A 15,000-nucleotide genomic window follows, 5' to 3' on the forward strand; every position below is an offset into this window, starting at 1 on the left:
AAATAGTTGCGTTCCAGTGCCAGACGAATGCCACTCTTCCACTCTTCTTAATAACATTGTTTTGCAAATTGTCCCAATGACATCAGCATATGATAATGTGGGAGGAGAACATATGAGGGCAGGAACTCAGCGAAGTCAGAGTTTGGGCGGCTTCTGCTTTGGGCTAGATAGCTGGACCACCCTCTGATAGGTATGGGTAGGACTGAGAGGCATGACGGAGTTAAAGGGAGGAGATGGGGTGGTGGCAGGGTTTGGTAAACTTTGTCATGCTCATTCTCCCAACGTGTGTTTATTTCGTCACTCCACTTATAATTTGGGGGACAAAAATGAAACCATAGAGTACCTTATTGTACGACAATGACTCTACACATCTTCTCATCATGAACTTTTATGAATTCTTCCATTTGAAACTGTGGAGAAATCTCTTAAAGTGCTTTGAGGAACCTTAAAAGAACCTTAAGAGCACCTTAAGAGGTTCCTCCACAGTTTCAAATTGAAGAACCTCCAAAAGTTCCTCAAGAACATTGAATTTTAACAGTAGTCTCCTGCTGGTCAAATGTTTCCATGGAATAAAGACCTCAGTAATCTCACATGTGTCTCCTCTTGTGTTTTAGTACAGATCTCATTACAGTCTCACACTCTGCTCAGATTTGCTAAATTAATAACACCTATTTACTAAAGACAGGAGTCCCATTTCTCAATCAGGACTAAGATCCTTTTTCAGTTTTGATGCAGTGAGTTTCTGTTTCATTTGGGCTGTTTTGTCACCTTAAAATATGAATTTACATTTTATTTGAATAAATCAGTGATTTTGCAGAATCCTTGATCCTTGATCAAATAAATCATCATCTCTCACTGGAAGCCCAGATAACCAAACTGATGCTTTCTATATTTTGGACACATTATGAGAAGAATCAGTTCACTGGGAAAAAAACAACTCTTATGCTTGGAACAGGTGAAGGTAGAAGAGGAAGAAGTGCAACAAGATGCAAGGATATAAACAGAGGAATCATGAAGCTCTCACACAACCCGGTTCTCTTATGGAGACTCTCAGCCCTGGGGACTCCATTTCCCAGAAGCACCTCCCATGCGCTCTCTTTCAACCAATGAGTGACAATTCTCACATTCAGGTTCAACTTAGTTCTGACTTGTTACAGCTGTGTCTCACTAGCCTGCTGTTGATCAGCCTTTCTGTGAAGTATCATCGTTTGCCTGGCACTTCTGTACCAAGCAGTTTTTCCCCCTCTTCCGTGTAGCTGTTTTTGTCTGACTACCTTTTTTGGATTTACCCCTTTTGTTGTGTGATTTCCATAAATACAAAAAACTGTTATTAGAATTACTTGACTGCTTTAAGTTTTTACTTCATTTTACTTGACTTTGTGAATCGTAACCATTGTTTTGAACCTCCTAAGCAGAATTTCCAGGATATGTGCAAGTTAAAAGAACGTTAAGAAGAAGACGTTCAAGTTTGAGGCGTTTATTTATGTGGTCTGTTAGCTAGCACTATGTTACAGCTAACAGTCTTGGCTACTTAGTTAGTTAGTTAGTTAGCTAGCTAACTAGTCAGTGTATCAAAACTGTCTAGCCCTTACCAGCTAACTAACTATGTTAGCATAGCTGTTCTCCACAACAGTAAAGTTGTTATTATTATGATTTATTTAATTGGCCTACACACATGGTTGTGAATGTCACCTATTTGTTTTATTTTCATTATTATTTTTTTTTTAAATAAAATTATGTGATTTCAGTTGTGTATCAAGTCTTATAAATAAAATTCACTGATTAGTCTAAATGTGATGCTTGGAAATATTGCTGCGTAACCATTATCTATATATTTTTTAAATTAATTAATTAAATAATCCAGAAAACATGGATGCAAAGTAAACATTTGTCATGTTGACCAAAACGCTTGAAAGCTGTATAGTTTATATGTGTTTACAGGATGTCAGTAAGGATGACAAATGGCTGCTATGTTCAGCATGCTGTGAAGATCATAATGAGGAGTCGGCTGGTAATAAGGACCCCACTTAAAAGTTAGGAGCAATTTTAGTTTGATTTACTTTACTTTACGTTTTTTTTCATGTGAAATTTAAATTTGTTTTCAGTACCCAAAATTTTCTATTCAAGAAATAAAAGGTTGGAGAATAAAAGGTACAACTGATTGGACAGTTGTTTTTATTGACTGAACTATCTGTCTGTTTAGTTTTTTGTGTAATGTTATTTGTTTGTTTGTTTGTTTGTGCGGGTCGACCCAAAGCTGATGGGTTCCTCAGACTGAGTCTTGGTTTCTCCCTCTTAGTATGAGGGAGTTTTTCCTTGCCACTGTCGCTACCACCTCCTTGTAGTGCTTGCTCATAAGAGGTGTGGACCTGGATCTCTGTAAAGTGCTTTGTGACATTTGTTGTAAAAGGCGCTATATAAATACATTTGGAATTTAATTGAATTGAACTAAATGTGTCTAGTTGTGAATCTGCAAGGTTCAGACTCACAATCTTCTAATGGAATGCTTACACTATTGTACCACTTAGAAGCGCCTACACTCAAAAATAAAGGTACAACAGGGTTCTTTGAGCAATGCCATTCACAAACCACTTCTGGTTCCATAAAAACAAATGTGTGATTGTGAAGAATCTTTATGTTGGCAAAGAACCCATCTTTAAGCTTTTTAAATGTTCTTCATGCATCTCTTACAATGGTTCCTAATGGAATCAAATAGGCACTTCTTATTTTAAGAGTGTTCCATTACTTAATTTTCTATCAAATTTGAAATTGAATAAAATGTTTCAAAAGTAAGTCACTTTTTTGAAATGTTACATTCATTGAACATTGAGCATTTGCACAACATAATGTGAAAGACTACGAACTCTATGATGTCCAATTATCAAAAAAGCTTGGATACAAATACTTTTAAAGTAACTTACAAAATTTTAAATAGTAAATTTGAAATTTCCTAGGTTTTTTTTCTTCTAGTATTTTAATAATGAGGCAGGCTATGTTGGACTTTCAGATAAACAAATGCTACATAAGCCAACATATTTAATTTCATTTCATATTTGATTTATTTTTTCACCCTTTTTTTGTTTAGAAATTCTAATACGTATATATTTTTTTTCTGCAAACCTTTTGTAATATAATTGTAATGTGTTTCAGAGTTGAACAGGTGACATTGAAAGGGTTTTTCTCTTTTGACAGCACCCCGTGAGAACACTGGCACCTCAAGAATAAAATTGGAAATCACATTTTAGAGTTGAAAAAGCCACATTTCAGAGTTCCGGGTCTTTCCTGCTCTCAAAATAGCAGTGCTTCATATCTCAGTAATTTGCATCTCATCGCATATTTATTCTATACATTTCAGGAGCCTTTGTGTGTTTATACGTCACCCATTTCTGGATGTATATGAAGTGGTTGTGTGTGTGTGTCTGTCTGTGTCACAAGAGTTCTAGTATAGTGGTGCCATGAAGTGACAGGGACAACCAGTGTTTCTGTGTCACCCCACCCATGAGGCTTGATTGGTGCTGTTGGTTACAAAGGAACTTACTCATTGGAAAAATGCAGTGGGTGTCCTGGGCTACCACAGCCTATCAGAACAATGAAGAAAAAAAGCTACTCAACAGCCCCATCAGGTTCCACCACCTAAACTACACTAGCTCTATCATGCAATAAAAAAAGGAAGGATGGTTCTTCGTACCGGCGCATTTAGGAAATCTTGTCATTCAGCTAATGAGTAGATATTTGATGTAGGAAGAACAGATGATGTTTAGTTAAACATTGCCATGTTTATATGTGATAGCAGATTATATATTGTTGCCTAACTCCCAAAAAAACACTTATCTCGAATAAGGTAATTTACAGGACAAAGAAAACTTTTAATGTAAAGAGATTAAGGGCAGCTGGTAAATCCAAAAAAATATTTGGAGATTAGCGATTACATTGTATTGTTGTATGTTTGTTTTTGGACAGTGGCAAAAAAAGAAAAAGATGGTTTTACTGGTTTTAAATAATCAGTAAAATCATTTTGGATTAATATTTAAAGCAAGCAATGCTGACTTGGGCTTTTTTGTTATCCAATGCAGTCATTTTACGACATTTCCAGATTTGCCAAAAGATGAAAAAGATCCCTGGAACCAAGGAACAACTGTAGTACGTCAGTTCCACAGTCATATGGTTTTATTTGGTATTTGATCGGTTTTGTGTCATGAAATAGCAATCAGGCACAGAGCTGCTGCTGAAGTCATTTGTGGTTTTCTGATGTTGATCTACCATTACCAAGGAACACTCAATTCTAACCACACACCCTCGAGTCTATCCTGGAGAGGCCCAATATTGCAGATTTGAAGTGTCCCTCGGCTGATTGTGAGACTGTTTGAAGTCCCATTGGATGGTAAATGTTCCCCACAATCCTGCTCCTGCAGAAAACCAGGTCGATAAAAAGAAAGCTGATAGTGATCATATCAATGTTATGGTTTAGTGAGCCATCACTTATGGCTTACTTGCTCTCTTGTCCCATTCTAATTGTGAAATTCCAAGTTAATCTCATGAACTTCATGCACATTAATCTTAAAACTTATTCCCTTAGCCGGTTACCAATATGATTTTTGTTTGTAAAAATGCCCTTGAAAAAAGAAACGGTTAAAGGTTCTTCACCCTTACAAATCTCTTATTAAAACATGGTTATTGACAGAATATCAAGTTGTATTGTGTTATAAGAGTAAGAAAATAAATTCAGTACATACACAGTATATATATATATATATATATATATATATATATATATATATATATATATATATATATATATATATATATATATATAAGCACTTGGGGTTTAAGAGGAAAATTGAATGCCTTGGTCAATATTCAGAAGTTAAAATTCATCCTACAAGCTGATATAGAACATAACGAAAGTAAAAACTGCTTTTCTTGCTTAAGGGTGTGGCAAATGAGTCAGGGTGATATTGTGTATTTAATAACGGTTCAAGGAGATTTTATTGATATATGATCTATGACACTAGCAGCTGTGTGTGGGACCGAGACACAGGGACAGGAAGTGAGTTGACCCTCCTCATGGGAGTTCAGCCCACCACAGCATATCTCCCACAGCTCTCAGCCCTACTGAACTACAGTCCCAGACCTCAGAGACAAGAGGGTCACAATAGGTCAATGAGCTTAAAAGAGGATACTTGCGCATGTTGACGTTGATCCTTTTGACTCTATGACTGATACTCTTTTGGGTAAAATATATGTGCCTCAGTTTGCCTGTTTGTCTTTATATAGCAGTAGTTTGTTTAACACCTTGTCTTTCCAATAGTTATTTCTAGCAATGAGACCTAGTTGACCTTTGATATGTGGACGCTAGGCCTTTAAAGTGTTTTGGCATATCTAACAGTAGATTTCATGTTTATCATACTTACAATATCTTTGGATTGCCACCTGACAGGAGTTGAAAAGATGAGCACTTTCAGTATTGTACACCTTTCCACTGTAATTCGTCTGTAAGCCCCGTGTGTGTTCTTGAATCGCCCAGTTACTAAAGAATGGCCTAGTCATCCTGAAAAATAAAACATCATACTTAATGTCAATGCCACATGAACTGCGAGGCCTGCAGAGCCACCCCCTCACACCCACGCATGTAGTGACATAGCTGCTCAATCCCACGTGTTCCTGCCAGGCACAGCTGCCGAAGCGGACTTCTTAAAGCCCTAATTAGGGAACTGCAAAAAACAGTGCCAGGGATACCTCAAGATTGCTTATGACTCTAACAGGGAAACGCACATTGTATATTTAAGTGGGTGTGTTATGGTTTCTCAAGCCTTTGTTGCTGCTGTACTAAAAATGGCCTGAAAATTGCTGTGATTCATGACTGGTTGATTATTGTTCTTCTGCACACACCTCATTAACACTGCTGACAGTGGATATGTGTGCAGTTGTATGACAAAACATATATCTATATATATAGATATATATCTATATATCTATATATATATCATATATCTATATACTGTACATGACATGACTGTTCAGAAATCTAAGTGTCTGTCTTTTTACCTGTGTATATTAATAGAGAGCTATCATTTTTACTATCATTACTATGACCAACAGTAAAAGAACATCTACAGTTCAGTAAAAACTTCATACAGTTTTTCAGCTATGATGCAGAACGGGTACACGGTGTGTCGCCTTGCCCAGTTCAGTGTATTGTAACGTGTACTGCCCCTTTAACGGCAGGGGCGGAGCCAACGTGCAGACGTCACCAGTCCATATAAAGAGTTTCCGCTGGTCGGTTGGTTTGTGGCTCGCCCGCACGTGTGATCATTCGTGAGATTTGGCTTGTGAAGGAAGAAGCTCTCAGAGAAGTCCCGCCGCTTTCGGAGAAAAAAGGGAAGGACGAGTCAAGAACCTGTGAGTGACAGAGTTGTTTATCATGGGACATAAAGATATATCAATGTTGTGAAGTCAGTTGTAAGCTGGTCTTAGCTAACTTTCTGACATGTCATGTGAAACAGCTCCTCTTGTCTGATACACAGAGGTAGAGACCTGTATGTGACAGATGTGTGGACTAGAAAAAACATCTGCCTACAAATCAGGACTAATATCTCAGTTGTACAGATCTGTTATATATATATATATATATATATATATAATGTGTGTATGTGTGTGTGATATTTGTATTTAGAGCTCTGGATGTCTCCACTATATGTAGATCTATATATGTCTCTCTAATATACATATTTGTTAGCTAAATTAGGAAATGTGTCCTGTATGTCTCCAGTATACAGGTTTGTATTTTTTTTGTCATTCTGAATTTGGCTATTTAGAGTAATATGCATCTGCAGTACAGCTTTAGTGAACTTAAGAGTAGGATATGTGTATGTAGAGCCCTGTATGTCTCTAATACATTGATTTGTGAGCTGAAGAATCAGATACATGTATTTGGAAGCCTATATGTCACATATACAGACTTGTGGAAGTATAGACTCTGTGTATATACATGGGTATGGACTAAAGGATAGGCTGTTTAAAGACCTAATGTACAGATTTTTGGATGGACATATAAACTATGTGTATATTCAGTAAAGAAGCTGTAAATGTTGCTAATATACAGAGTTGTGGATGGAGGAATTAGATTTGTGGGATAATATACTTCTAATATTTAGATTTGTGGATGGAAGAAGTAGATATGTAGGATAAAAGACATCCAACATACAGATCTGTGGTCTGAAGTATAGGCTATGTGTATATATGGGGTTATACATGTCTTTACAATTTACTAAAGGCTTAAATATATAAAGGCTATATATGTATACAATAGATTACCTTAAATGTCCTTAATGTACAGATGTGTGGACTAAAGAATATGATTTGTATATTTAGAGAGTTGGCTTTGTGTATATAGAGAGGCCTTTATGTCTGTGATCTACAGATCTGTAGAGTAAAAACAGTCAATACATATGTGTATATACAAAGTCCTATATGTTGGTCATGATCAAGACCTATATGACTTGAACATACAGCTGTGTATACTGGACTTTAGCTCACACTCTGTCTGCTATGGCTCTAATGGAGTAGCCTACATATAAGATGAGTCGCACCTGAGTCACAGCTGGGCTTTAGGAGCTCTGTACTGTGGGTGTGAGAGAGGGACAGAGTTACAACAGACCTGGAGAGCGCAGAAACCTGTTGAAATGGTTGGGTGTATAGCAGTGTGTGTGTGTGTAACGTGGCTTTATCCAGTAACACCCCTTTTGCAGGCAGACCCGTTGTTGTTGATAGTAGGGAGTCGATAACGTCATTCCTGGGAAAATATTGATGCAAGTAGTAAAACCCTGGGGAACAGCGTGTGACACTGGTTGACGGAAGTAGCATTGAGTTTAACATTTACTCCATTGGGTCGTTCTCAGCACGTCCCATGAACACAAACAGTGCTTATATAACTCCATCAGGTCCAGAGAAACAGTGCTTGAGTTAATCTGACAGTGTAGGAGTTCCTTCAAAACTGGAGAGTTAGCTGGAAACTGAAATCTGGGCTGTGCAGAACAGCTTGTGGAAGGCTGAAATGTTCAAAAGGGGACAGTTATGAGGTAGGTACATGCCTAGTAATTGTTTCCAAGCCTGTAGCCTGTTTAACTCTGGTGTGTTATTACTTCCGAATGGTTATTAGTCAGTAATTATATGGAAAAGTAAAGTAATGGAATCTAAAGTTCTAATTAAGTTACAGGAGCAGGAAATGCTCAGGCGGTGTGGGTTGAAGTATAGAGTTTCAAGATCTTAAATCTACGGGTAAATCAGTCTCAGCAGTTAATAAAATTATAGCTTTATTGAGTTGACTAGACATTTGAGCACGGTCATATGAAGGAATAAGGTGATTAAAAGTGGTGAAGGTTGTGGTATATAAGGCACATGTTCAAGTCACCAGAGAGAGTTGGTCTTATTGCAGTCACAGTCCACTTGTACCACTTTTATAAGTTGTACAAAAGATAGAACGAGCATAGATGCATTAGAAACCACTACTATAAAATGTGAGTTGGTACTCCTGATGATTCCCCTGGACTTTTGTCTTTTGTCCTTGTTTGAATATAAAAATTGCGCCTTAAAAAGAGGGCTGAACAGGGCTAACAACAGTTATTTTAGAGCACTAAAAGACTGTTTTTTTTCATTACAAAGAGAGCATAATTAGTCCTTTTTGACTTTGTGGGTCAACTGTCTAAGTGTTGATCCTCCCCTGGGAGATTGTGAGTTGAGTCTCTGGTAATGCCATAGCCATCCATGCATAATTGGCCTCTTTCTCTCTTGGTGGGTATGGCCCTTCTTTTCCACCCTGTCACAGCCAGAACAGGTGCCTGTTAGCTGACGTAACAATTAAAAAAAGGAAAACGTTATTTAAAAGGTTGGCTGGCATTTTCGCGACAAAGCAGGCACTTCACTCTTCCATGATTGGTAGCATAGCGTAATAAGGGGTGTCCTAGGTAGTACATGAAAAGTGGTAGTGAAGAAATTGCTGCCAGTCACGTACCATGTACCAGGGTGTGCTCCTGTGTTTACATAGGATAATCTTCTGTTCTGTGTTGAAGTAGCTACATGGACCTGTGCCACAAGCACAGATACACACACACACACACGCGTTTCATTGATTTTTATGACGAAAGCCTACACGGTGGAGAGTGGCTTGTTGTGAAATGCTCTGATGAGTGCCTGTGCCGTGTCATAGTGTTGAGTCAAGCTGGCTTAAGCAGGTCCTGTTTGTTTTAGTGTGGGATGGTCGCGATAATGGACACTGCCCTCCAGGTGCTCAGCCCGTGCTTCTTCTGTTCCTCTCATTCATACCTCTGTCCTGTGTGTTGAGGCAAAAGTCTGACCTCATGCATGAGTCCTTCCTGTTGAAAATACACAGGCATTCTCCCCATCACAAAAGCACAAAGAACTATTCATGCCGTAAAAGTGCCTCCATTCATGTACATGCTGGTTATTTAGTGGGGGAATTAATGGTGGTAAGCTTCAGCCGTTCCCAGTTCTGACTGAAGCAGAGCAGAGGCTGAGCATGTGATAAGTTGCATAATTCGCGCTCTGCCTTGGTATTTCATTGATTTAGTTCTGGGTCTCACTCAGTTGCCAGCCCTGCTTCTCCTGAATTGGCTTGTTTTGTAGCACAGACTGTCCTGAATGCCTAGTGGCTGAGGTGTATGGTATTCATATGTGCACAAATAAAGCAATAAGAAGCTGAAAAATGGCACACTTGTCTTGTTTGTAGCACAGAATGTTTTACAAGAGACACACACGTTTGTTTATAAAAGGATAAGAGGAGTACAGTTTGCTGACAAATAATTAGAAATATCTAATTAAAAGATAAAAGCATTTTAGTATGTGTAGTGGATCTTATATTTTAGTATGTGTAGTGGATCATATATTTTTTTTATATTTTAATTTAAAACTGTATATGAAATGTTATTTATAAATAAGGTGTAAGACCATAAGAATTTAAGTAAAATTTAGTTGGAAGCCACTGTAACAAAATATTGCTCAGTACGTTTTTCAGAAATTTATGTCCATTAACTTAATTCAGCCAGCTGTAATATTTTAGACTCATGAATCTGTAATCACCACTACAGAGTTCAGAAGCCTGGATTTACAAATGCTTGTTTGTATAAGAATGTTCTTAAATGAGTCAAACTAAGCTTTTAACAAACTTTTAAACAAGATCTAGAAGTGAATGTGGTGTGACCTTGAAAAGCCATTCATTTATTTATGTAGAAACTACCAGTACTTTAAGACACACTTTTAATCTTGTTAAATTAAACATTAATTCCAGTAACTCAACCATGTATACTGATCATTTTAGAGGCTTACCTTCTAAACTAGACAAGTGTGAAGTTGGAGTTAAGTATAATATTTAAGAGCATGTATTTCTAAGATAAGGTTGTTCTTAATAAACAAGTTAAGAGGGAGACCAGGTTGTCCAGTCGTTTTTAAGAAGCTTTTTGAAAAGAAGATTCCAAAAATCTTAATTCACTTTTGTGAATCCAGCCCATGGTTTGTGATCTGGTGCTTCAGTAGTGCTGATGTGCTCAATAGGAGAAACTAGAAATGAACATTCAGCATTTATTTGAAGACCTGTATTTATAAAACGAGGACAGTTTGTGAGTTTGTGGTCTGGAGTAGTCATTAGGCTCTTTCCCAGTGGTCCTGTTTTAGAGGGGCCTGGGGCAGGGTATTACTCTGTCATTTTAGGGAAGGTCTGACTGATGGAGGGAGGGCAAAGGGTTCTGAGACCACCCTATTGCTGACCCCAGGGTTCAGCAATTACCATTATCCAAAAAAGCTTCCCTCAGTTTGATCTACATAAAAAGGAGTTACAGTTGACAGCCTTAGTAGAGTCACCAAAAGTGCACAGTGTGATTTTCTGAAGTAAAAAAATAAAATGATTTAATTAAACTTCCCCTTTTTTATTACTGCAGGTGATTACATGATTTCAGAGCGGAGGGCTGATGAGTGTCTATTTTTCTGAATGGAACTTGGGAGCTGCTGGATTATGGATTATAATAGTCTAAGAGGAACCAAGATCGAGACACTCTGAAATATAGATTCAGTCTTTCCCAAAGCATGGCTTCAGCCAGACCATACTGGGACCATCACCATGCTATGAATAGGTGAGAGTCGACGCACATGCACACACACACACACACGCACACACACACACACACACACACACACACCATGTGCACACACCATGTGCACACACATTTTAATACACTAAATGCTTTTGTTTTGTATTTCCGTGTTTTTGTGCCACATTAACCAAAATGTCATGAAAAGACTTAAATATCTGCACAGCGTATTTTTGCAGCATTTTAACGATGGTGATATTTCTAGGAAAATATCAGCAGTGCATGCATAATGACGAATATGCTAGTTAAAACACTCATGCCTTTATTGTAGCACTGTTGTGATTTATTTGCATACTTCGGCTGGGTGGAAAAACACACGGCCTTGGCTATCCTGTACGGCGAGATTCACGCCATCTCTCACTTGTGTTCCACAGCATGTACTTTTGTTTCGATGCTGACTCCATAGAACACAACCTGAAAATGCATCAACAAGGCACGGCCTCTGCGGGCTTTGAAAGTAAGTGCATGACATTGAATTCTACCAGCACACTCGGGCCTTACTGAAGGGAGGGAGGGAGCCTATCACAGTTTGGTCACTGTGTGTTCCTCTAACGCTGAAGCGGATGTTTCTCAGGAAGTTCAGAAGGTTATGGGAAGACAGATTATCACCTTCTGGGTTGATAAATGATTCCTGTAGTAGGTCTTTTTTTTAATTTGCTGGTTATAGAGTTGGCACTGTGTTTTGTGGTTTTGTGTCTTAATATAAAGGCCTGTTTGTTTGATGTGGGGAGAGACTATAAAAGAAACAGCTTCCGACAAGATACATGATTTTAGGAGTTGTCAAGAGTGAATTTCCTTCTATAATGGGCTGAACCTGGCACTCCCTTAGTGATAGTAGTCCTATTTCAATCAATCCAAAGGTAATGTTTCAGCAAAAGCAGGTGAAAGGTAAGAGTGCAGGCCACACATTTGTAAGCTACACCATTTGTGTGTTGTCTATATTGATTCTTTGATGTGCTTTTGTGCCTGTCATGTAACACCGACGTGTACATTTGGGCTACAACGTGTCCGTCTGGGTTATTGGTTATGGCTTAGGGAAATTACACAGACGTTTTAGTCCATACAAATCGGCTCTGAGACAAATTCCTTACAAATGACTTTACAGAACCTCCTCTGCTCAGTACAGCTTTGTATAAGATGAACGACCAAGTACAATTTTGCGCAGTAAATTTACGGCTTGCGTAGGCTACACATGATTTTAAAACCATTTGACGTTGTACTTTTGTTCTGTCTCTTAGGAAGGATTTTTGGCTCATGTTCCTCGCAAAGTCCCAGTCACCAATTTCAGTCTGCAAAATCTGCTGATCCAACAAAGCTCCTTCTCTCCACGCTGCACAGCCCACCTGAGGGAGACCAGGTTGTCCCGTCCTTCCAGAAACTGTCAGTTTATGAACAAGCGCCCCCGTATTCCCCAAGGAGAATCTCCAAGCCTTTGCCTCCTCTACCAGACATAGGGGACCTATCTTCTGATGAAACAGCGGACAGTGAAGTGGAGTTCTTCTCCAGCAACAGTGAGAGCCAGCTGCTAGTGACTGGTCACACCTCTAAACCCTTACCCTTTCGCTACGGCATTCCAGGTAGGCGGAGTTTCCGTGGCTGTGGCCAAATCAACTATGCCTATCACGATGGTCTGCTGGAGCAGGAGAAAGCCAGTGGCCACAAGTCTGAGCAGGTCCTCCACCGAGAGAGGGACAATTTGAAGCAACCGGAAAGGCCCCAGCGGAAGCTGCGGCGGACTCACTCAGGCCCCGCTGGGTCTTTTAAACCTCCCAACCTCCGATTGCTTGGCCTTCAGCACTCGTCCCACAGCAATCCACAGGAGAAGCCTGAGGTTCCTCCTCGGATCCCTATCCCGTCTCGTTCCAGAAAGAATACTGACGATCAAGATACAGACCAACCTCCCGAAATTCCACCAAGGCAGCCCATCTTCTACACCGTACCGCGAACTCCTAGTCCAAAGAGCCTTCCAATTTATGTCAATGGAGTGATGCCCCCAACACAGAGCTTTGCCCCCAACCCTAAGTATGTGAGTAAAGCCCAGCAGAGGCAGAACTATGAGAGTTTACCTGCTTCTCACAACCCATGCATTCTGCCCATCATGGAGGATGGAAAGAAGGCTAGCGCTACCCATTACTTCCTTCTGCCTCGACGACCAGGCTACTTGGACAAGTTTGAAAGGTTTTTCAAGGAGTCAAGCTCAGAAACTTTAAACGGTGGATGTTAGGTGCAACCGGAGGTGTTCGATTACTTAAAAAACCCCAATTTACTTGCAAGACTTAAAGTTTGACTGATACTGACAGTATTTTAGGTGCTTAGTTTCCTTAATCCCTACACAGCGCCACCTCAACCAGAACCCAGTGTACTGAAAAGAAGTGGCAGGTCATAATTGCTGGACATTGTGGAGCCATTTTGTCCTCTTTGTTTGGTCTTTATAATTTAAATCCTGTTTTATTGTCCTTCCTTTAGTATTACTCAGTTTAGAGTATTCTTTTCTCAAGGACCTAACCTGTAATATTATTTTCTAAGGGTTTACATGTAACACTGGTTGGTGTAAGCTGGTCTTATACTGAACTACTACTAATAATTATTATTATTATTATTATTATTATTATTCCTGAGCTTAATGGAGAGTCGTTGTGTGGATCTCATAGCCACAGGTGTTTTTGTTGCTGATAGATCTGGTATGTATAGTATTTGCACTCAGCTGGTAGATACTTATATTTTATGTATTTATATACACATGAAATGTCTAGGTAGTTCGACCTGAACTGTTTTGGTTTTGATTGATTGATGTCTCGCTAACAAATAACAGAAGCTTATAGCAACTGAAGGTGCTGGCTTAAAAGAAACAATTAAAATATGCCCCAAATATGCCTTCTCTTCTCCTGTAGCTCAAGCAGTGGTGTTAACAGGGCTTGTTTCATGGAAACTAAATCTTTCTCATTTGAAGAATATTTTCTTATTTTTGAAATAAGAGTTTGCTATAGTATGTAAACACTGATAAAATTTCATAACATACTGTTCAGTTCTATTTAATTCAAGTTTATTGTCATTGTACTAATACAGAGTTGTACAGTACAACAAAACACTGTTAGGCTAAGTCTCCAGTGCAGAACAGGAAGGACATACAATAGTGCAGGGGCAACAGACAAAACACGGGACAGTTTGCATAGACAATAAATACAAAAATATACAAATGTGTGGCTGACGGCTGGGTGATTAAGGGCCAAACTAAGTTCCTACACTAACAGTAAATGGAGTAAATATGAGTTCACTCCCCAGTTCGTAAAGTCTGTACATGATAACTAAGCTTGAAATCACAGTTCGTATGATAACAGAAACAAACATTTTACATATCAGCTCTTTAGCCTACACCAGTTTAGTTCTGCCCACTAATCTTGATGCTATAAGAAGCGTTTCAGCCTAGACTGCTAGACAAGGGAGACCAATCAAAACAGAAGTCATTGACCTATATCTGTCTTGAAGGCGCAGCAAAAGACCCACTGGCTTTGGTACATAAACCCACACAAACATCATATATATATATATATATATATATATATATATATATATATATATATATATATATATATATATATATATATATATATATGAATATGAATATGAAACAGGCCCTTTAAATGGGTAGTGCTAGCTACTGCCTGCCAGTTCGACCTGAATGCAAAAATGTTCCTTATTACTCTGACACAACCTGTACTTTAACACGTACATGGCATGTATTTACCCACCCATTTACTCACTCTTGGCAACTGACCTGATCGTTCTCCAATGATTAAGCCAGCCATGTGACACTGCATATGTTTACACGATGTGTTGGAAT

The 15,000-nt window shown here is 38.7% G+C and overlaps 1 protein-coding gene across 1 annotated transcript; it reads left to right on the plus strand.

The window, feature by feature from the left end:
- Positions 1-6,315: 6,315 nt before the first annotated feature.
- On the plus strand, positions 6,316-14,621 carry errfi1b (ERBB receptor feedback inhibitor 1b). Its single transcript, XM_072696628.1, has 4 exons — positions 6,316-6,399; positions 10,950-11,141; positions 11,534-11,616; positions 12,398-14,621. The coding sequence occupies exons 2-4, from the start codon at positions 11,095-11,097 to the stop codon at positions 13,381-13,383; spliced, it is 1,116 nt and encodes a 371-aa protein (XP_072552729.1). The 5' UTR covers positions 6,316-6,399; positions 10,950-11,094; the 3' UTR covers positions 13,384-14,621.
- The last annotated feature ends 379 nt before the right edge of the window (positions 14,622-15,000 follow it).

The sequence above is a fragment of the Salminus brasiliensis genome, chromosome 14, assembly GCF_030463535.1.
Source record: "Salminus brasiliensis chromosome 14, fSalBra1.hap2, whole genome shotgun sequence".
Lineage (NCBI taxonomy): Eukaryota > Metazoa > Chordata > Actinopteri > Characiformes > Bryconidae > Salminus > Salminus brasiliensis.

What these genes read in the sequence shown, in the direction of transcription:
- errfi1b (XM_072696628.1), top strand. Translation starts at nt 11,095, where the DNA reads ATGGCTTCAGCCAGACCATACTGGGACCATCACCATGCTATGAATAG. An exon ending in CATCACCATGCTATGAATAG is followed by an intron (nt 11,142 to 11,533) that starts GTGAGAGTCGAC and finishes TGTGTTCCACAG; the next exon opens with CATGTACTTTTGTTTCGATG. An exon ending in GGCCTCTGCGGGCTTTGAAA is followed by an intron (nt 11,617 to 12,397) that starts GTAAGTGCATGA and finishes TCTGTCTCTTAG; the next exon opens with GAAGGATTTTTGGCTCATGT.